Below are 21,050 nucleotides of genomic sequence, written 5' to 3'. Positions count from 1 at the left end.
TCCATTGTGCACAGAGGTTTCTCCAGATTTTTTGAAAGTCTTGATGATATTATGTACTATAAATAACACTCTCTATGAAAGACTATTTATACCCAATCATCTAACTGGCCTGTTGTCAATTAAACTAATTATTTGCTAAATGTTTCTCCAACTGTTTAATTGAATCAATACCTCCTTTATTTTCCAGACTTTTTTGCTGGGATGTGTTGCAACCATCAAATTTACTATGGATGTTTTTTCCTTAGTTTAAACATTTGAAATGTGTTCAATGTTCTATTTTAAATAACATATGGTTTTATGAGATTACAAATCATTGGTCCATGTATACAGTATGTGTTACTATAGCCAGCACTCCCAGAGCTGCTGTTAATCAACACCTTTTGACCGGTCAAGAAACGAGTATTACTGTAGGCTTGATAAAAAAATGCTCTACGTGGACTATCAAGGAGAATGAATCGTGTGCAATGTGAAAAAAGGAGGAAGAGATGAAAAGACAGACAGAGAGAGAGAGCCAGGAACACACATGCTGAAACTTTTAGAGCTTTAAGTTTGAGTTCATTGCCCTACTTGAGGCAATAACAAATTGTCTCACCTGGCACAAATTCACACCGAGCAGCCTCCGCAAATCACTAATAACAATACTGGCAGTGAACCAGATTAGGTTGAAAGGCCTCTAGGTTCACAGGAGAGGACATCAATCCTCTGAGGAGGGGAAAAAGAAGGTTTAAAACACTCTCTCGTCACACACTTCAGGCTGAATCCAAGTCTCTTTGTCTTTCTGTACTCTATCTTGGCACAGTTCAAGAACCTGTAGAACTGGGAAATGGATAGAAGGATCTTATACTCTTTTTTGCTTTTATGAATGTATGTTACATTTACCATTACAAGATATATAACATGAGCTTGATTTGAGTATATTAGCATAGATTCTAAAGAACTTCTGAACTCTAAAAAGTTCAATGACAAAGTGGTCATATATATATATATATATATATATATATATATATATATATATATATATATATATATATATATATATATATATATATACAGTACAGACACACCTTCTCATTCAAAGAGTTTTCTTTATTTTCATGACTATGAAAATTGTAGATTCACACTGAAGGCATCAAAACTATGAATTAACACATGTGGAATTATATATGGAATTATATACATAACAAAAAAGTGTGAAACAACTGAAATATGTCATATTGTAGGTTCTTCAAAGTAGCCACCTTTTGCTTAGATTACTGCTTTGCACACTCTTGGCATTCTCTTGATGCCTACTTTGAAGAACCTACAATATGACATATTTTCAGTTCACTTTTTTGTTATGTATATAATTCCACATGTGTTAATTCATAGTTTTGATGCCTTCAGTGTGACTCTACAATTTTCATAGTCATAAAAATAAAGAAAACTCTTTGAATGAGCAGGTACAGTACAGACCAAAAGTTTGGACACACCTTGTATATATATATATATATATATATATATATATATATATATATAATGACCACTTCGTTACAACCATGTTGAGCTAAAATGATTTCAGAATGCCCAATACTTCCTGAGACTGATATGCTACAACAGCTAAAAACTGTAGACGTCTGGCTGTGTTTTTTTTTGGAATAGGATTTGTGGTAAATAGTGGTAAATATCTTATTTACGGTATAAGCAGGGGTTATATTTAGTATTGTTTGTATTGTATTTAGAATGATCTTATTGAGTATTCTGCATTTGTTCCTAAGTACAACGACTTTCCACAGTAAGATTCACATCAGTTGTTGTCATTACCTTTGAAATAATCATTATTGAATAGTGCTTCCTGTTTGTTTACTGTCTGAAACAATCATTTTGAAAGTTTCAGGTGGAAAATCTCACTTTTGTTCTCAACGCAGTGAGGAGTTCTTGCCAAGTTATGCTTCAATGCATCTCATTGCCTTGGGCCCAGGGCCAGACATTCACCTCCGACTTATTAATTAAGAGCACAACCTACTGCTAGCTGGTCATTTCCTGTATGTCACACTCACCCTTACCCTCATTAAAGGGGTCATGCGTGAACTTCCCAGACTCTGTCACCTTATTTGCTAGCATTATGAACGCGTGTATATATCTTCGCACACTCTTTCCAGCGCTTCAATCGTTTTTTTTACTTCAAACCACTACTATCATAACTGGAAGTGCTACATGAAAGTGGAAGCAGATTTGGAACCAGCACACTTGGTGGGAAGAGGTGTTTTGTTCCCGCACTGCTCCACAAGAGTCGATAGATTAATTAACAGTGACTTACCATACAAAGCGCTTTGAACTGAGTGTGTGTGTGTGTGTGTGTGTGTGTGTGTGTGTGTGTGTGTGTGTGTGTGTGTGCGCTGACCACAGCCGCTGTGACGTGAAGACTTTGACCCCCACCCCCTTAAGCAGTCATTAGAATACGAGTTCTTGCTGGTGACAGGGCAAGATTGCAAAAAAGCTACACACACACACACACACACACACACACACACACACACACACACACACACACACACACACACACAACCCCAGGTTTCTAACATTCTTCTAATGGCCCAATGTTCTAGTCACTAAGTTACACTCGGAGCACATTCTCAAGGCTAAGCAACGTAATGTTTCGTCTCAGGTCATTCCAGACACAACTGCATGTTTACACGCCAGAAAGGAGTTGACGGTAATTGAGGAACATTAAAGATGACTCACTTTATACATGTGATTCTTATCACATCTGTGTCAAACAGCATGCTCGTCTGGGTTCAAGGGAAAGCGTCATCAGTTTCCATTCCGTAACAAAACTGAATTCAACGTGTTGGGTTCTGGGACGTGATTCCAAGGTGTACTGCAATAAATATTGGAATTTTTTCATCCATGTCTGTGTTGATAATGTCTTGCCCCCTAGAACCTATGAGGTCAGCTAGCTAGCCTTCCATTACTATACAATCATGGAGGATATTGTACTGATAGTAATGTAATGATGTTGAATAACTGATGCTTCAGAATGTCTATTATTATAAATATAATCCTAGTTGTAGTAGTGGAAGGAGTAGTAATAGTAGTAGTATTAATACCCCTCCCCCCCACCCCCTCCCCAGGTATGTCACTTTCTTTGATCACATACTTTGAACAACTTGTCCTTGTGTTTTCAACTCAAGCGAAATAATCTGTTTACTCTATGCAATGTCTGTTACTGCAGAAAACCAGAAAAAAATGAAAGCCAGGTTAAGAAATCATATCTATCAGTTACCACTTAAACACGTTTAGTGTGTTGTAATGAATGTTAAAGCCTGAAGGCACTAACAGGGCTCATGAAATGTTGTCACTCAAAGCAGACTCTTTGTGTATGGACAATATCCATATACCCACTCATTTAATCCCTTCTTCCTAAAGTTCACTCATTTTACAATTGAGGGTTTAGTAAAGCGAGAAAGTGGCCGTATGAGAAGAGGCTCGTTGCTGTGATTACTCCCGTGATAAGCTAAGTAATTCAATTCCCACAAACTCCTAATGCATTCAGACACACAGAGGGAGACGTGTAAACATTAACGCTAAATGAAGGTGAAGGCCAAACACACACAAGCTCATGGGAAGAGCTGAAAAGTGCATGTTCAAGTCTCTCGCCAAGAATGAATGAAAATACTAAATGTTCCCGAACTCTTTAATATTGTTAACTCGTTCTATCATCTACTTCTGAAGATCCTAACCTGATGTCTTGTTCATGACCAGGAGAACGTTTGGTGTGTTTCGGTGCACGCTAAACCGCCCTTCAGATAATCACATCGTTCTGTGTAGTCGGTTAACCTCTCACTCCTGAAACACATGGAAAATTTGCAGAGCCCCTTGTCGCTATGTTTCATGCAGAAGCACTGTTATTAGACTGGGTCTGCATTTCTATAGTTTTCTCATGCAAAACGTGGCACAAACCTGGTTGGCGAGGAAAGCCAACGTGGTTCTGTTGAAGATCTAACTTCCTGAGATGCCAAAACACGTATCCATATGTACAGAAAGTCTTGATGAGCTTGCTCATAGAAAGCTTCAGGAAGCTAGATCTCCAGAAGGAGAGTTTTATTAAAGTGAGTAACCAGTTTGTTTTAACACCAAAAAAACAGAAACAGAAATTTTATAAATGGTTCTTAAATTTGTGCCCACAAATTTGAGCTACAGCCCAAGTGGATCATAAATAATGCATGGCCTGATTCATGTAAGTAAGTATAGTGCAGGACCTGCAGAAACAGAGAATTGTTATTATTAATAATAACATTGTTGTTGTTAGCCTTTCAGAATGAAACTTTCACACTCTATTCTTCCCCTGACCCGTGCGTCATTACCGCACCACGCGTAAAAGGCGCACGGCGGCACAGCGTCTCTCTGGCGCGTGATGGAGAAAACGAGGAAATGGTCTTACCCACCTTTTTTGAACTCCTCGAGCATGGCGTCCAGCTTGGTGTCGTTGAAGACGAAGTGCAGCGGATGGCTGTAGAATTTGGTGACCGTCTTGAGCGGCGTGCAGTCGTCCGGGTCGACGAACGCCAGATCTTTAACCAAGAGCATGTCGATGATGTTGGAGCGTTCCTGCTCGAACACGGGAATGCGCGTGTAGCCGCTCTCCATGATCTCGCTGACCGTGGCGAAGTCGAGCGTGGCGTCTGCGGCCAGCATGAAGCAGTCGCGCAACGGCGTCATCACGTCCTCCACGGTCTTGGTGCGCAGCTCGAGCGCGCCCTGGATGATGTTCAGCTCCTCCTTAACCAGGTCGTTGTAAGGGTCGGTGACGCGCAGCATCTCGAGCAGCTTCTCGCGGTTGTACACGGTGCCGATCTCCTGGCCGAGAAGGTAGTCGAGCAGCTTGCTGACCGGGTACGACGCGGGAAACGTGAGCAGCATGAAGAACTTGGTAAGGAAGATGGTGTTGGCGCCCACGGCCAACCCGTGGCGCGAGCATATCGCCTGCGGCACGATCTCGCCAAAAATCACGATGCCGATCGTGGACATGACCACGGCGATCAGACCGTTACCGGCGATGTCGTCCAGCAGGATGGTGAGGGTGGTGTTCACCAGCACGTTCCCTAACAGCAGTGAGCATAGCAGGTAGTTCCCCTGGCTGCGCACCGGCTCGATTTTACGCGCGTAGGTCTTCTCGCGCTCGGTGCCACAATTCTGCACGATCTGAAGCTCCATCGGGTCGAGGGCCATAAGCCCCAAATTTAAGCCGCTAAACATCCCGGAGAGGCACAGCAACATGGAGATGAAGATCACCTGGAGCCAAAAGGGGAGCAGAAACTTCCTCTCCTCCACCACGATCACCTTGGTGTCCTCCCCTTCGTGGTATATCCACGTGCTTTCCGTCCACAGGTCGTGCGTGCCAGTCGGTGTGGATGTCGCGACGCACAGGTAATACGCTTTGCTCCTTTCGGTCTTCCTAAGAGGTTTGACATCGATCTCCACTACTCCGGAGGTCTTACGGCTTAACACGATGTTGGGCAAGATTAAGATGTCTGATGTCCTGATTCCACACGGGTGCAAACCCTGTGTCTCCTCGTGGCTCTTGTTGTCGCCGTTGGAGCTCCCGAGGCTGGAGACAGCGCGCATCCGCTCGTGCTCTGTAAACGCGATCTTGGACCACGTCTCGTTGTTGATGTTGTGCCCGTAGATGCGTAACTTGACCCGGGAGCGCTCACTAACCCGCAGATAGCCCCGGTCCATGAACGAAATGTCGTCTGTGTCCTCCAGGCGCAAGCCGATGATGACGGTCTCCTCTCCCCCGCCTTCTTTGGCGCGCGTCGGTGCAATTAAGCACACGGTCAGGAGAATCAGAGTCGCGGCTCGGACCGGGACAAGTGACGCCATTTTTGCAGCCACCGACGGCTCTGCCATGTTGACAAACCGCTTGAATGAAAATGGCTTTTTTTTTTTTTATATGTAAAAAAAAAAAAAAAAAAAAAAAAAGTCCAAAATCAGAGCCAATCGGAGTGCGGCTTCATCTCAGCTGCACGTCAAGCCTCGGCTCAGCAGCTGCTTGGCTCCACAACTCGGCAAAAACTGACTCCACTTCAGCGCAAACTCGTGTCCCTTCTCCAAGTCCCGGTTACAGGACGCTCCGGGAGCCAATCGGTGCTCAGTGGGTGGAAAGATGACAGCTGTAGCAACCAATCACAAGCCGACAATCAGAACCGCTACATGCAAATGAGTTGGGGCTGAAGTTTCCGCGTGACTTTTTTTTTTATGTCGTTAATTAACAGGTTCGTGACGGCATCCTGAGCGTGTCAGCCGTCCATGAGGTCAAAACAACCAAAAAGAAACCAAATGCATCAGCAAAAAAGTTAGTTCACATTGCAATACTGATTCAGCAGGTGGTACCTCAGTGCACTCTGGTTTGGAAGTACAAATCCCAGGACCACCAAGCTGCCACTACTGGGCCAATGAGCAAGCCCTCAACTGCTTAACTGTAAGTTGCTCTGTAAATGTACCCACATCAGCAAAGTATACTCTTTTGATCCCCATATGAAGACATATAGCAATTATAACAGTGTCCATTGTCCCAAAGCCACGTTACAGAGATAAGTGGGAAGTGGTAGCCCAAATGTTAGGACCCTGGGTTACTGATCTGAAGGTTAGGGGTTCAAGCACCAGCTGTACTGTTGGGCCCTTGACAAAGGCCCTTAAACTCTCTCTGCTTCAGGAGCACTGTATTATCTGTGGTCCCAGTTTTCTAACATGCTGGGATAAGTGAATATTTGTAGCTGTGTATATGTGTACATAAATAAATGCATCCACTACCAAAATAAGGTTATAAAATATATCTTTATATGTTTGTGCCTATAAGATAATCCTTAATAAGTGATCCAGTGGTGACAGTAGCAACAGATAGAACTCGCTTAGAAGCTATGAGGAAGAAAACATGATAGGAACCAGGCATAAAAGTCCTCATCCTGGTGGTGTCCATTCATCACAGTTCCATCATTGTTGCAGTGTGCTGTTTACTGATGGTTCCTTAAATGCAGAACTGTTTATTAAAGCTGCAGTCCTAAACCATGGTTTATATTAATTACAATATTCAAATGCATCCTCATAGTTCTTGAGTTGCTTAGGATCTTCAGGGTCTTTAGACTTTGTTGAACCATAGAGTAAGTGCACAGAGTGGTCTCTAGTTGGCTTGACCCTGCAGCTTGTTGCACCTATTCTATTCTATTCTATTCTATTCTATTCTGTTCTGTTGCTGCACTTTGGATTATTGCACCTAAAATCTTATAACTCATTAATATATGTTGAAAGTTGTATCTCTGTCTAGTACTTGAATGTCCATTGCAGCTGTCGAATATATCAATATGTATCTATATAGATGATCTCTTTTATTAAGAGATAAAAATGACACACAGTTTGAACAGTAACAGGTGGTTGATATGAGAAGATCTGTATGAATGGCCTCTCATTTATTATCACTATTATTATTTGGTCTGGTCTCACCTTCATCATTCATATTGTTTTTGTAGCCAAGGACCCCCTGTAACTCAATAACATTGCAATTCTGTATGTTTATTGGAACCGGAGTGCTGAACTTTTAGCCATAAATGAATCATAGGACTGTTTATTAATTTTAATAAATTATTAAAGTTTGGTTTTAAAAGCATTCAATTCAAAGAGTGAGCATATAGCTATTAAAACAGAATGATGAATATTGAATAATAAATATTTTTGCTTTGATAATGATTTGATTTTGTACTGCTGTAGCCCCATTTTGAGAAGCACTGGATTAGAGTAAAAGGCAGCTTAAACAGAAGCACCCTGTGGACATTGTTTCATTTGATTTTATTTCAAGCAAACTGAGGCAGATAAAAAAAAAATTACTGCATGTATATAAATTACATAATATTTTCTTAATGCTTTTTCTTGGACAAATCCTTTTAAAACTATGATTACAATTACAATTTATTCAACTTTATCCCCAACACCTCAGATTAATCGAATAATTAAAATCAGCATGGCATTACGTATTTATGCGTAATAACGTCTACATTCAGTTTAATACTTTATCCTTTGATGATTTTTTTATTTGTTATTTGGTTCTTTCACTTGCAGCAGGACTCCTGAGGGCCACAGCACAACCCTGTGGATGAAGCCACACTTGCACTTCCCAGCTGCTCTGCCAGTTTGAAGGGGCTCGCAGGCACGACCTGAGGGGAGAAAAGAAACCTTTACAAATGGAACAGTTGCATATATAATATATAAAGCCTTTGATATTTTTTTTATAAGCTGAGGAGGTTAACAAACTCAGTAGTTTAACAGGTCTGCAATAAACAAAAGTACAGTGCTGAATGAGTACTCATTAACACAGTGTCCTTGGTTTGATGGGGGTGAGGCTGCCGTGTGGGTGTTTATGATTCCTCTTGCAGCATATTACAGACACTCGGGAAAAAAAGACATAGTTATAATACTGAAAACCTTAAATCTGTACCTGAGATTTACAATCCTACACCTTATAAAATGAGTATTCTACAGCGAGTAAGACATAAGTTTGAGTGTGAGTGTTTCAGAAGATGCCGTAGCTGGTACTCGCCAGTGAAATATCTATAATAAGAGTGCAGAGATTATGCAGCTGTTTATCTGATGTTAATCTTATCAGTGAAATGAAACATTGTGACCTGGGAATGCGGTTCCTACAAGGATCAAACAGTCATAAAACAACGCTGTTGATGTCCCATGCAGCACAGAGAGAAGCAATATGTTCATGAGTGGTACATGAGAGGTACGTGAGCCCACCAGCACCAACAAATACGCTTTGTCTTATCAGTACAGAACACCCGAGCGACCGTGAATTACTCTGCCCATCATACGCAGCGTATCGCTTTATTGCTCTTTATAGCTTATATTGCAATAAGTTCCTGTTTTTGTGATAGTGCACAAGATGAACATGTGATAAAAACGCATGTAATTCGACTGTGGATTAGTCAATGAATTCGCAGTAATGCAATTTATGTTTATAATGTTTAGTGTTTAATGATTACACTGAAATATTTGTTGTGACTAATGATTATGGTGATTGTTTGCTGCTAATATATATTTAATTATTTACATATATTTGGCTCAGAGAGGTAAACCCAGCCATTAGGGTTGCACAAGCCAGTGCACTTTTAGTGCCAGGCCCAAGTCCGGATAAATAGGGAAGGTTGCGTCAGGAAGGGCATCCGGCGTAAAACGTGCCAAATCAAATATGCGGAGTTATATGGTTTAGAGCAGTGGTCCCCAAACTTTTTTGCGCCACGGACTGGTTTAATGTGGGACAATATTTTCACGGACCGGCCTTTACGGTGTGTCGGATAAATACAACAAAATAAAATGATACGACCGACGTAAAAACTGCTATTTTCTAAATATAATAATAAACGTGAATCCACTGTGTTGTTTTTTGTTAATTTTGCTCACTTGGGGTTTGAATTTAGCAGTAATGTATTATGTGTTAGCGGCCGGAGCAGCCCCTTTAAGAAGGTAGAGGATGGAGGTAAGACATGTGACCGAGGCATCATGACATGCATCAAGAGTGAGTCATAGACAGATGTGGTGGAGAGAATCCGGTAAATATCCAAAATAAAACATCGTTCAGAATCAGATAATAAATAAAACAGAAATAATGTAAGTTATGTATTCTTTCCTTGCGGCCCCGTACCAATTGACCCACGGACCGGTGCCAGTCCGTGGCCCGGGGGTTGGGGACCACTGGGTTAGAGACAGTGGCATTGAATAAAAGACAGGAGGTGGAGCTGGATGTAGCAGATATGAGGATGTTGAGGTTTTCGTTGGGAGTGATGAGGATGGACAGGATAGAAACGAGTTTATTAGAGGGACAGCGCATGTAGGACGTTTTGGAGACAAGGTGAGGAAGGTGAGATTGAGATGGTTTGGACATGTGCAGAGGAGGGACATGGGGTATATTGGTAGGAGAATGCTGAGGATGGAGCCACCAGGAAGGAGGAAAAGAGAAAGACAAGGAGGAGGTTTATGGATGTGGTGAGGGAAGACATGCAGGTAGTTGGTTTGAAAGAGGCAGATGTAGAGGACAGGGGGGTATGGAGACGAATGATCCGCTGTGGCGACCCCTAATGGGAGAAGCCAAAAGAAGAAGAAGAAGATTCGGCTTGAAGAGGTGACCAGTAATGAGAGTGATGGTACTGACAAAGGTATGAGTATAAAATTAAAGATAAGGAGCTGAGGAAGCTCAAACCACTAGTCCTTATTAACGACATGACAAGCTGAAGAACGTTCTACCCTATATTACATCTCTTCTACTAGAACTAACAACTAAGACCTACTAAGAGGAGTACAGATTTTGTTCATTTCCATAAATTGAAAGCAGACTCTGTAGTGTAACAGATTAAATTGAAGGATGAACAAGTTTGTGTAAGGGTTATAAATAGGCCCCAAATCCAAACGGTGGTTTCTTATGTCTGAATGAGCATAGTGGCCATGAGCTGTTCTGATAAGGCGACATTCCTTGAATGGAAAGTTATTAACGCATCTACAGTGCTATGTAGTAAGGCAGCTGTTTCACCTTGAAGAGAGTGTGGTGCTTTTTTGTGTCACAAGTAATGTAATAATGGACATAACAAACATGTCCATGTGGAGGGACAGACATAACAGTTTACTGTGGCTTTTGCAGAGAGAGGAGGACTTATAGATTTGGCAGGACTCTTGTTAAACTAGAGGTGGGAATTGTGACAATATCGCTGGTGTAAGACGATCTAATACTATACAAGACAGTGGTGTCTAAATTTGATGCAGTTTTCAGTGCAGCAAAAAATAAATGTGTTTTTTTCTCACATATTGTGGAAGTTTTCTAATACAGCTGGGATCACCAGTTGTGATGTACCTCAATTCACAATGCTTTTTATTCCTGGCACCCCTTTCTGCTAATTTATATGATTTTTCTGTTAGTCATGCTTCTATACAAACCTTGGGTTTGGCCCAGCATGAACCTGGTGTTGTGTTGCCCTGTGCCTGAGTCTGGAAAGTGAACTCTTCAGCAAACCTGGAATTCTTCAAGATGTTGGCCAAATCTCCATCCACCTCCATCACCTCATTCACCTGCACAATATATTGCAGTAACTATTATTAGATTAGATTAGATTGGATTGGATTCAACTTTATCGTTATTGTGCAAGGTGCGTGTTCAGAGCCAATGAAATTAAGTAAGCATCTAACCAGAAGTGCATAAGTGGCCTGTTTACAATAAATAAATAGCAGTGTGTTATATAAGGGTATGGGGTCCATATGTACAGGGCTGAGGGTGAATAATGAACAAAAGGTGCAGTAGGTAATAATATATTAAATATAGTATTATACAATATAATGTGTAAAGATTGTGCATAGATGTCGGGGGATGACACGCTCAAATGACGATATAGTTATGTACAAGTATCAATGTTGTATGATGCAGGATATACAGAATAAATATGGGTGGAATATACACTAGTGCAGTGATTAAGTTATGGATGGTGCAAAAAATGCATAATGGAAAAGCAGTGCATTATGTACTGAAACTATATTGATAAAACATCAGACATGCATGATGAGTCAAGATGTGTAATGTATATCTCAAGCATTTCCCACCTTAAAAATATACCCAGCGTCAAACTCAAATTTCTCCTCTAATCCCGTAATGTTTCCATCGTACATGACAAGACAGCGTTCCTTCTCAGAATGCTTTGGTAACTTGAATAGGCGATATGTAGCAGACACAAACTTGTAGCCTCCTAAATTCCAAACAAACACAGTGAACTTCTTAGAAAAAGGTTCGGAAAAGAAATCTACAATAACTTAGAATAAAAATACAAGTATGGAACGACGACTCCTTTACCTAGGAGTTTCTCGAGCTCCTCATTGCCTACAGAAATGACACTAGCTGTTACCAGTCGAGGTTTACTAAACCCAACTTCCTCAGCCAATCGGACAAGGTCCTCCCACCAAAGAGCTCCACTCAGACACTCACCTGAGAAAGATAATAACTTTACCATAAAGCAAATAGTAACAGCAATATGTTTTATATTGTTACAAAATGAATTACATTCTGAAAATAGTTAAGAATATACAGTTATCATACGCAAAATTAAAACTAGATCATAAATTTGAATAATAAATCGGTACACCGTACAATAATCCTTTCAAAACAACACTATGGATCATACATGACTGTAGGAATTGAATTGAAAGCTAACCTCACCGTTAATTCGTTTTATCTTTGTTTTATTTCTAAAATACAACAGCATTTTACTGTTATCACCTACATCAAAGCAGCTATTAACAATGGTGCCTTCAAAAGATTCTCTTTATTTTCTTAATAATTGTAATATAGTTAAAATAGTAAATTTAAATATAGATTATTTCTTATATTTTGTGTTGACAATTTATTCCAGTAGTCAGTGCAATTTGATTGATTTCAGTTATTACATGTTTTACTCAATGCTGAGTTTAACATTCTGTAATGCTAATAATGCTAGCTAATGCAATAAATAGTGTTACTTTACAAGAGCCTTAGACTAATACATTCATATGTTTCCAGTATGTGATATTTCTATGCTGTATCCAACATAAAATAGAGTTTCCATGTGAGATTTGACTTATTCTCATACCCCACAAAACTTTATTGGCTCTAAGGGATTCTGAAATCGGTGCATTGCTGTAAACGTCACTGAAATATAGCTCTCCCCCTTCCTAAAAAAAAAAAACAGAAACATATTTTGAAAGTTTTTTTTTCTTACATTTCAGATGTCTCTGGAGAAAACAGCCCATCTGGAAGTGGCTGAAACGCTACTATATAAAACACATGATATCAACCCATGTTTTTGATTTTAAAGCAAAAAGTACCTTTAGTACATGGTAGGCCTCTCTCAGAACACTAGCCTTGTCAGGTGAAAGGTTCACCACACAATTTGATCTGTTAAAAAAAATCCCAGTGTCAAAGCTTTGAAGAGGCTGATAGATATTACATACTACAGAGTTATATAGATTTCTTTTTGTTTTTATACCACAGTAAATAGCTTCATGATGGCACTTGAACTATGATGTCGATTTAACTCTGGTGTCACTTTAATGACAATCACACTGCATATATATATATTTTTTATAAACTTTTTTTTGTGTGTGTATATATATATATATATATATATATATTATTCTAAACCTTAATTTTATACTTTATAGTTAGACTATACTTTTAATATACTTTTATACTTTATTTTAACATTACTTTATTATTTTTTATTTTTATTTGTATTATTTTTATGTTTACATGTTGGATAGTCATAAAAAGCATTTAACTACATGTCGTACTCTGTATGAGTATGTATGTGACAAATAAAATTTTAACTCGAATTTTGAATTTGATGAGATAAAAGTTCCTGGTAAATAAAACCTTTAATACTCTATAATAAGTAAAAGAGCATATATTTTTAATTAATTCATCCAAAAAGTTGAAATAATTTATGATCTACTATATTGTATCAGTCAAGCTCAACTTTTAATTAATGCCCCATTTTTAAAGTATTCTGGGCACTTTTTAATTATTCAAACAAATTATATATACTTTTATCAATTTTAAAGTTTCTACAGTCAAATAACTAAACCAGGTCAAATTCAAGGCAAGTAAAACACATTTTGCCAGAAATCTTTTTCACTGTGTATCATACACATATGAGCATAGAGACTGTGCTAGAATTATTGAAACCTTTGAAAAAGAGAATTAATTTTTTTATTATGTCACATTGAAAACGTAAATCAAAGCTAAGCTTTAATTCTGTTTATTATAAGAAAAAAAAATGAAAAGGTTTTTGGGGCTTAATGAGCAAAATATGACATTCAAAATACAGTGTCAATACTTTAATGGAGTAGTTAGAGGCCTTGCTCAAGGGCCCTGCTCAGGGGCCCATCAGTGGCAGTTGTGAGATTTGAACTCGCAATATTTTGATTAGATAACCACTTTGCTACCACTTTTATAATATATAAATAAATATTATTAAAATAAATCAGGACATATTTGAATATGAACTTTTTTTAAATTATAAATAATTTTGAGAACATTACATGTGCACACATCTACAAAGTTCATATTCAAATGGACAAAATTGTCTCTGAATTATTATAATGAAATATCGAGGATCCACAGTGAAATGCTTTATCACCAATCTTTGCATTTGATCAAGTTCAGGTTCTATTAAATATACATTTTTGATTTTATTTAACAGCCTTTGGAACATCGGTGCTCAGTGTGACTGCGTGACATAAATATAGTGAAAAGAGATGTGTGTAAAAGTCTTACATGATTATATCATAAAAGTTCTCCTCCAGCCCTGCGTCCCTCAAGGCTTCGATGTATCCTTGAACAAAGTTGACATTTGGCTTTTGATATCCAAACGTCTTCATGTGATAGTCTATATATTTTCTTGCAACCTCAAGCTATAAAATAGTTAGAAGTTTCATTTTAGTTTTTTAAACAGAAATGTATGTTATTAACTGTTATTTATTCTCTAATCTGATTGGTCACATGTTGATGATTTTTTTAGAATCACCTCCTTGTCCTGTCCATGTCATTAAATTGCATTTAGAGCACTGACACCACACAGTGTGCCTTTGATATCATCAGCCAGACCCACCTGATCTTCTGTCATATCGAGTCCAGTGACATGTCCACTCTTACCAACCAGCTGACTGAGAACATAGCAGTCACGTCCGCTGCCGCAGCCGAGATCCAAAACCCGGCAGCCCTGCACACACTCGGGCACTGCCAGTCCACAGCCATAATACCTAAGAGAAACAAGAAAGAAGCTTAGTTTATCAGTAGGAAGTTCCCAAAGGCTGCTCATAAGCCAGCAAGCTTACAACTTCTAATGGCGGTAAAGGCTTTCAGTCCGCAGCTCATTTAAGGAATAATAGTGTCACACAATGTGGAGCCAAACTGTGTATTCCCATTGGGAACAGGCTTATATTCATTGTCTATATTAGAATATGTATATTAAAAAAACTAATTACAAAGACTATTACACTATATTTCCAAAAGTATTGGGTCACCTTTTCATAAGTATGTTGTGTGATTTTTGAGTATTGCATTCTACATTTAGTCCCAATTTGCTCTTATAATTCCCTCCACTCTTCTGGAAAGATGTTCCACTAGATTTTTGGAGTGTGCTTATGGATATTTGTGTTCATCAGTCACAAGGGTATTATGAAAGGCAGGTACTGATGTAGGTGAAGTGAGGAGGCCTGGGGTGCAGTCAGCTTTCCAATTCATCCCAAAGGTGTTCAGTAGGGATGAGATCAAAGCTCTATAGAAGACCAATCAAGATCTTCCTCGCCAAAGCATGTAAACCAGATCTTCAAGGAGCTCACTTTGTGCACAGGGGCATTGCCATGCTGGAACAAGTTTGTGTTTCCAAGTTCAAGTGAATGCAAAATTTCATTATAGCGCATTTAAAAATGTCCTGTACAATTGAGTGGCTCCAGCTTTGTGGTATCGGTTTGAAAAAGAACAACATACAAAAAAGGTCAGGCGACCGGAAACTTTTGCCAATATAGTGTACATTAGCCAACATTCAATTTAATGTAGAACACTATAAACAGAATACAAAATTTCTCACAAGAATGCCGGTGGATGCAAAGGCAACAGTAACAAGAGTCTCATTCCCTAGGTGTTAATTACCTCACAAAACTTAAGGGTTAAGTCACAAATCAAAATTAGCCTACTTTAAAGAGAAAGAAATCACTACCATGTGTACATTTTTACATTCGTTGTCCTTTTTCCTTTGATGCATTTCCTTTGCCGTTCAAATATATAAATGAATAAAGACAGTTGTAATCTTTACTGTGTCTACTGTCTCCTTGTATTATGTTCTCTTTTTGTTGTTTTTCACTAAATATTGCACATATACATTTGATGTTGTAATTTTTGTGTAAATTTTTCCTTTTGGTTAATTCATGTTGTCTGGTGGTCTAGTGGTTAGGATGCGGCGCTCTCACTGTTGCAGCCCGAGTTCGATCCCCAGTCAGGGAACCAACCCCAGCCACTCTTAGTGCCGGTCCCAAGCCTGGATAAATGGGGAGGGTTGCGTTTGGAAGGGCATCCAGCGTGAAAACATGTGCCAAATCAAACATGCGGATGATCCGCTGTGGCGACTCCTGATGGGAGAAGCCGAAAGAAAGTTCATGTTGTCTGATGTAGCACCTTGGTCTTGGAGGAAGGTGGTTTCTCTTCACCTTGTTCTGTACTGCATATGGGTGAAAGAACAGTAAAGCCTACTTGACTTTTACTATGTTTTGCTACGTGTCACTGTAGACAAGCATCTTCATGGTAATATGTTTAGAATATAATTTGATATGAATGAATTGTTATGAATGGATGTAAACAGGTACTGAAATTACTTTGCTGTGACTTCCGGGTGAACCTCAGTCAGAGCTTTTCTAATGTAGACAGGAATGGGCTTAGCTGAAGGCACACACGCATTGCTCTTCAAATCAGAGCTCTGCTTGAGGATTTTCCCATAATATTCCTGTAACACAAGACAAAATATTGCAACATTTGGTGTAAGAGATTTTAAAACCTAGTGTTAATAGCATATTCCTAATCATTTTAATTCAAGTTAATTTTAAGAAAACAGTATTAGTAAGGTCCTCAAAAAACCCATACTACTTTATAATTCTATTTCACTTGAAGATCGTTATGAGGCGCACACTGTAAAAAATAATTTCTAAAAGTAAACATAGCATTTTTTCTATGTTCATGTTAAATACCATTTATACAAAAAAAAATTCTAACAGAAACAATATACACGCATATCAGACACCTCTACTGACATTGTGTAAAAACCTTAACAGCTTTTTTAATGATGTCTCCCATAATATTTAGCCTTATTTTCTCCACATTTGATCCAATTTACACCACTTCAAAAAAAACACACATTTTAGAATATGTGGGATGACCCGTTTGTACAAAACACATAAAATAATTTTTTTTTTTTAAACTTCTGCTTGAACTTCTGCTGTAAACATAGTCTATAGATATATCTATATCAAAGGTTCTCAAACTGGGGGCTGCAGCCCCCTGGGGGGCCACCAGATGTCGCTGGGGGGTAACACGTACAGAAATTTTAGAATCTACATTAGAAAATAGTTTATAGAGTTTTTCTCGGTTGTGTTGGAGCGTTTCTCCGATCAAAAATGAAATTCTCAAAACTCCTTGTTCAATATAAGAACAATTCTTGTTGCTTTGATCAAATTGCTAATGCTTTTGTACATTCATTTAATGGATTGTGTACGAGTGTCTGCTGTTTCCTAGATTATCAATTGTTTATGTTCATGTTGATCAAAATATATTATACTGGTTTCAAAAAAATTGTACGTTTGAGGATGTGTTTGCGTTATGAGTTTTCTTTTGGGGGCCACAAACGGATTTACTTTACACAAGGGGGCCTTCAACTTAAAAAGTTTGAAAACCACTGATCGATATACTAGCCTAAAATATTTACATTGTAAAATCATACTAACTTTAACACACTATAAATAGGATTCACAGGTTGAGGTAAACAGGTTCATCCATCCTGCCATGATAAATCACTAGATCACTAGAATTGCCTTTAAGACCCATAATCACAGCTTACCTTAACACTGTCATGAACATGTGCAGCATTCGGTTCACTGTGAAGAACAAAAGAAAATCAAATGTTAATGATTTAAACTGTATTACATGATTATGTAATATATGATACACTTATATTAGGAGCTGACCTTTGATATTCATAAATTCAGGCAATCTATTTGATCATAAGATTCATAAATTGTGAGGACTATATCAATGACCACATTGGTTGACCAAGAAAACAACAGAGCAGATAAAAGACACATCATGCTTACTCTACATCTCTTCCATATTGGAAGATGTCCAGCAGTGCCATCAACAAAGAACTGGTGGAGACCATTGGGATCCAGTTACACTTATTTACTCAAGAAGTCTGGCCAAAAATATCTTCATGGCCAAAACGCTGTACTTCTGAGGTGAAAACAAGGCTAAGCTACTCAACTATGCATGAAAACCTAGGAACTGGGGTGCACTAAAATGAAAGCAAGGTCTTTTGGAATGATGATCTAAAATATTTGGCTACAGCAGGAGGCAAGTTGTTTGCCAAAGGGCTGGAGAGTGGAACAGTAATTTATGTCTGCAGGCAACATTGAAACATGGTGGAGGCTTCCTGCACATTTGGGGCTGCATTTCTGCAAATGAAGTTGCAAATCTGGTCATTAATGGTTTCCTCATTGCTTAAAAATACAGGTACTTATCCACCAAGTAATACCTTAAGGTAGGCATCTGATTGGTCCCAAATGTATTCTGCAGCAGGATAATAAACCCAAACATACAGCCATTGTCATTAATAACTATCTATAGTGTAGAGATCAACAAGGAGTCTAATTTTGGCCCCTACAGAGCCCTGATCTCAACATCATCGAGCCTGTCTAAAATTACACGAAGAGACAGAAGGACTTGAGGCAGCCTACATTCACAGAACGTCTGTGGTTATTTCTGCACATGTTCGGAACAAATATTGATCCGATTTTGATTTCTTAAAATAAACACATTTGATAAAAAAATAAACAATTTATACTTTGTGAAAGCATTCTTACATTTATGCAGTCTTGGGATTTGAACTCATACATACATATATACACACACACATACATATACATACATATACACACACACACACACACTTATATACTAATCTGTTGGATATATATATATATATATATATATATATATATATATATATATATATATATATATATATATATATATGGCTGTCAATCACATAACATATTAAGTGATAAATTATAAATTATGTAAGTATATTTTGATAAACTGTAATCACATAAACAAAAATATAAAACAGATACACAATTATATGTAATAAACAATTTTAATATGGTCCGTGTATAATGGAGATCTGTTATACTTGTATAAACTCTAAATTACAGTAATAATCTAGTTTTATAAGACAGTAGGTGGCGCAATCCTAATCCGTTTAATTCCTCCTGTATGTATACATATGTAACCGGTCTCTTTCATTCTGCAACTTAACTGTCAATTATGAACCTGAATACAAGTGTATTTTAATGTACACGTGTAAATAAACGTTTCACAAAGCACAGGTTGGAGTTTACAATTTCACTTACCCGGTTTCCGACTTTTAAGTCTGATAACATTTGTTACATTATATAATATTCATCTTACATATCTGTTTAATATAAAAGCGTAAGTCTAAGTTGTGCATTGATGCATTAAAGCTCTAAATCAGCTGCACTGAACCCACCTGTGTGTTGTTTCCATGTCCGCCAAACTGAAGCTTGTCCTCACAATGTACAATTTCACAACAGGCTTAAACTCGAATGTCCGAGAAACGCAAAAATCCCAGTTCACCTAGGACTATTACAGAGTCTGGTTTTGAAACTGGAAGCGGAAGTAAAATTCTGGAAAACATTTACCGCAGAAAACAGAAAGGTGGCGCCAATCTGCCTGCTTTAGACCTCAATAGGGAGAGAGTTAGGGTTAGGGTTAAATTAAAAAATACATAAATTACAAATACTTAAAAAGTATTTGTAGCCTGTTTTAACAAACAAATACACCGCAAATTACCGTAATGTAAACATAATTTAACACTTACTCATGTGATTGCGAGTGTGAGACGTGCACCACGCTCATAACCTCCTCGGTTTCCATGGTAATTCTATTTACTTTCATTTTCACAGCAGCATCACTGATTTTCTTAAGAGACATTTTTCAAGATTTCTAGTGAAATAAAAATATAAAACTAAAAAAAGTTACTGTGGGAATAAGGAACGCCACAACAGGTCAGGTGCAAAGGTCTACTTAGTGCCCCACGCAGCACGTCCCACGCTCTCCTCCTTAAATGCACCCTCCGATCACTGGAAAAGAGAGAACAATCATTAGGTCACATTAACTTCAATACAATAATTCAATACAATAATTCACTTCAATACAATAATTGCGGGAATTCTCCACTCCAAACTCCTAAACCTCACTATACCCCCTGCCATCTGTCAATGGATCACCAGCTTCCTGACAGGCAGGAAACAACAGGTGGGACTGGGAGGTGTTACCTCCGGTATTCGGACAGTCAAGACTGGTGCTCCTCAGGGGTGTGTCCTTTCCCCACTGCTATTCTCCCTTTATACGAATGACTGCATATCAAGTGACCCAACTGTCAAACTCCTGAAATTTGCAGATGACACCACGCTCATCGGACTAATCCAAGATGGTGACGAGTCTGCATATGAGCAGGAGGCAGGCACGTGCACAGGTAGGGCTCAACCTGTGCAGAGCACATGCCCTTTTTGCCCTTACACTCCGAAGTGCCCTTTTTTTGGTGGTGTTTTTTTTTTTTAATTAGCAAATATTTAGCAAATGAAAGTTCTTAAAACGAGCTTGTGTAAATTTTATTCGATCCTCAAGCTGTCAGTACGCTGATAACTCTGCCCCCTCTATATTCATTGAATCAACTGAAGTTCCACAGCAGCCGCACAGTAGACAACAGCTGAGCTTTTGCGAAGGGTAAATAAATATCTTGTTGTTTGAATAAGTACTACTAAACACTATGTCTATAAAGGCTAATATTTTATTTATTTGATGTCTGACTGACTCACTGACTGAGACATGTGGGACGTCGCCTGAGAGAGAGGGCTAGCATTTGCCATCTAGTCATAGCCAATACATAGTCAACACTTAAATAGCCTGTGCATACAGTAGCATTTCATCTTTTATAAAATGCGATTTTGGCCAAATGCATTTTACCACAGGAAAAACTGAGCGCTCCGTCTATATAGCTACAAAAACTAGTTTAGATGAAAATGTAATGTGACTCACTCAAATAATCTTGACATAAAAAAAGGGAGGGGGGTGCCCTTTTTCAGTTTCAGCACATGCCCCTCAAAAGGTCTGTGCACGGCCCTGGCAGGAGGTGAAGCAGCTGGTGCTATGGTGCAGTCAG

General features: G+C 38.6%; 2 protein-coding genes across 5 annotated transcripts in view; both read right to left on the bottom strand.

Annotated features, from left to right (window-relative positions):
* Nucleotides 1–6,046, bottom strand: part of cnnm2b (cyclin and CBS domain divalent metal cation transport mediator 2b) — a 30,732-nt gene extending 24,686 nt beyond the window's left edge. For 3 of the 4 annotated variants that reach the window (XM_046837505.1, XM_046837506.1, XM_046837507.1), the window contains exon 1: nt 4,425–6,046. In XM_046837505.1, the coding sequence (XP_046693461.1) occupies nt 4,425–5,889 (1,465 nt within the window). In that variant the 5' untranslated portion in view covers nt 5,890–6,046. Of the gene's footprint in view, nt 1–4,154; nt 4,239–4,424 lie in introns of those variants that run through there. The other variant, XM_046837508.1, reaches the window with a different exon arrangement.
* A 1,760-nt stretch (nt 6,047–7,806) lies between these two features.
* as3mt (arsenite methyltransferase) lies at nt 7,807–19,497 on the bottom strand. The gene is made up of 11 exons (XM_046837509.1): nt 19,356–19,497; nt 17,652–17,688; nt 16,417–16,544; nt 14,655–14,805; nt 14,321–14,457; nt 12,871–12,940; nt 12,636–12,717; nt 11,864–11,995; nt 11,617–11,759; nt 10,960–11,091; nt 7,807–8,186 (listed from the first exon to the last, which is right to left on the bottom strand). Exons 1-11 carry the CDS (start codon nt 19,370–19,372, stop codon nt 8,082–8,084), a joined length of 1,134 nt encoding a protein of 377 aa, XP_046693465.1. The 5' UTR covers nt 19,373–19,497; the 3' UTR covers nt 7,807–8,081.
* Nucleotides 19,498–21,050: the final 1,553 nt, after the last annotated feature.

This window comes from Silurus meridionalis, chromosome 24, assembly GCF_014805685.1.
Source record: "Silurus meridionalis isolate SWU-2019-XX chromosome 24, ASM1480568v1, whole genome shotgun sequence".
Lineage (NCBI taxonomy): Eukaryota > Metazoa > Chordata > Actinopteri > Siluriformes > Siluridae > Silurus > Silurus meridionalis.
Note: the sequence above shows the minus strand (reverse complement) of the source record. Positions and strands in the feature narration are given on the sequence as shown.

Bases quoted from the DNA above. Each gene is read 5' to 3' on its own strand.
- as3mt (XM_046837509.1), bottom strand. The intron at 11,996-12,635 runs GTATGAGAATAA...TATCTTTCTCAG, and splicing joins AGCCAATAAAGTTTTGTGGG to GTGAGTGTCTGAGTGGAGCT. The intron at 11,760-11,863 runs GTAAAGGAGTCG...TTTGGAATTTAG, and splicing joins GGAGCTCGAGAAACTCCTAG to GAGGCTACAAGTTTGTGTCT.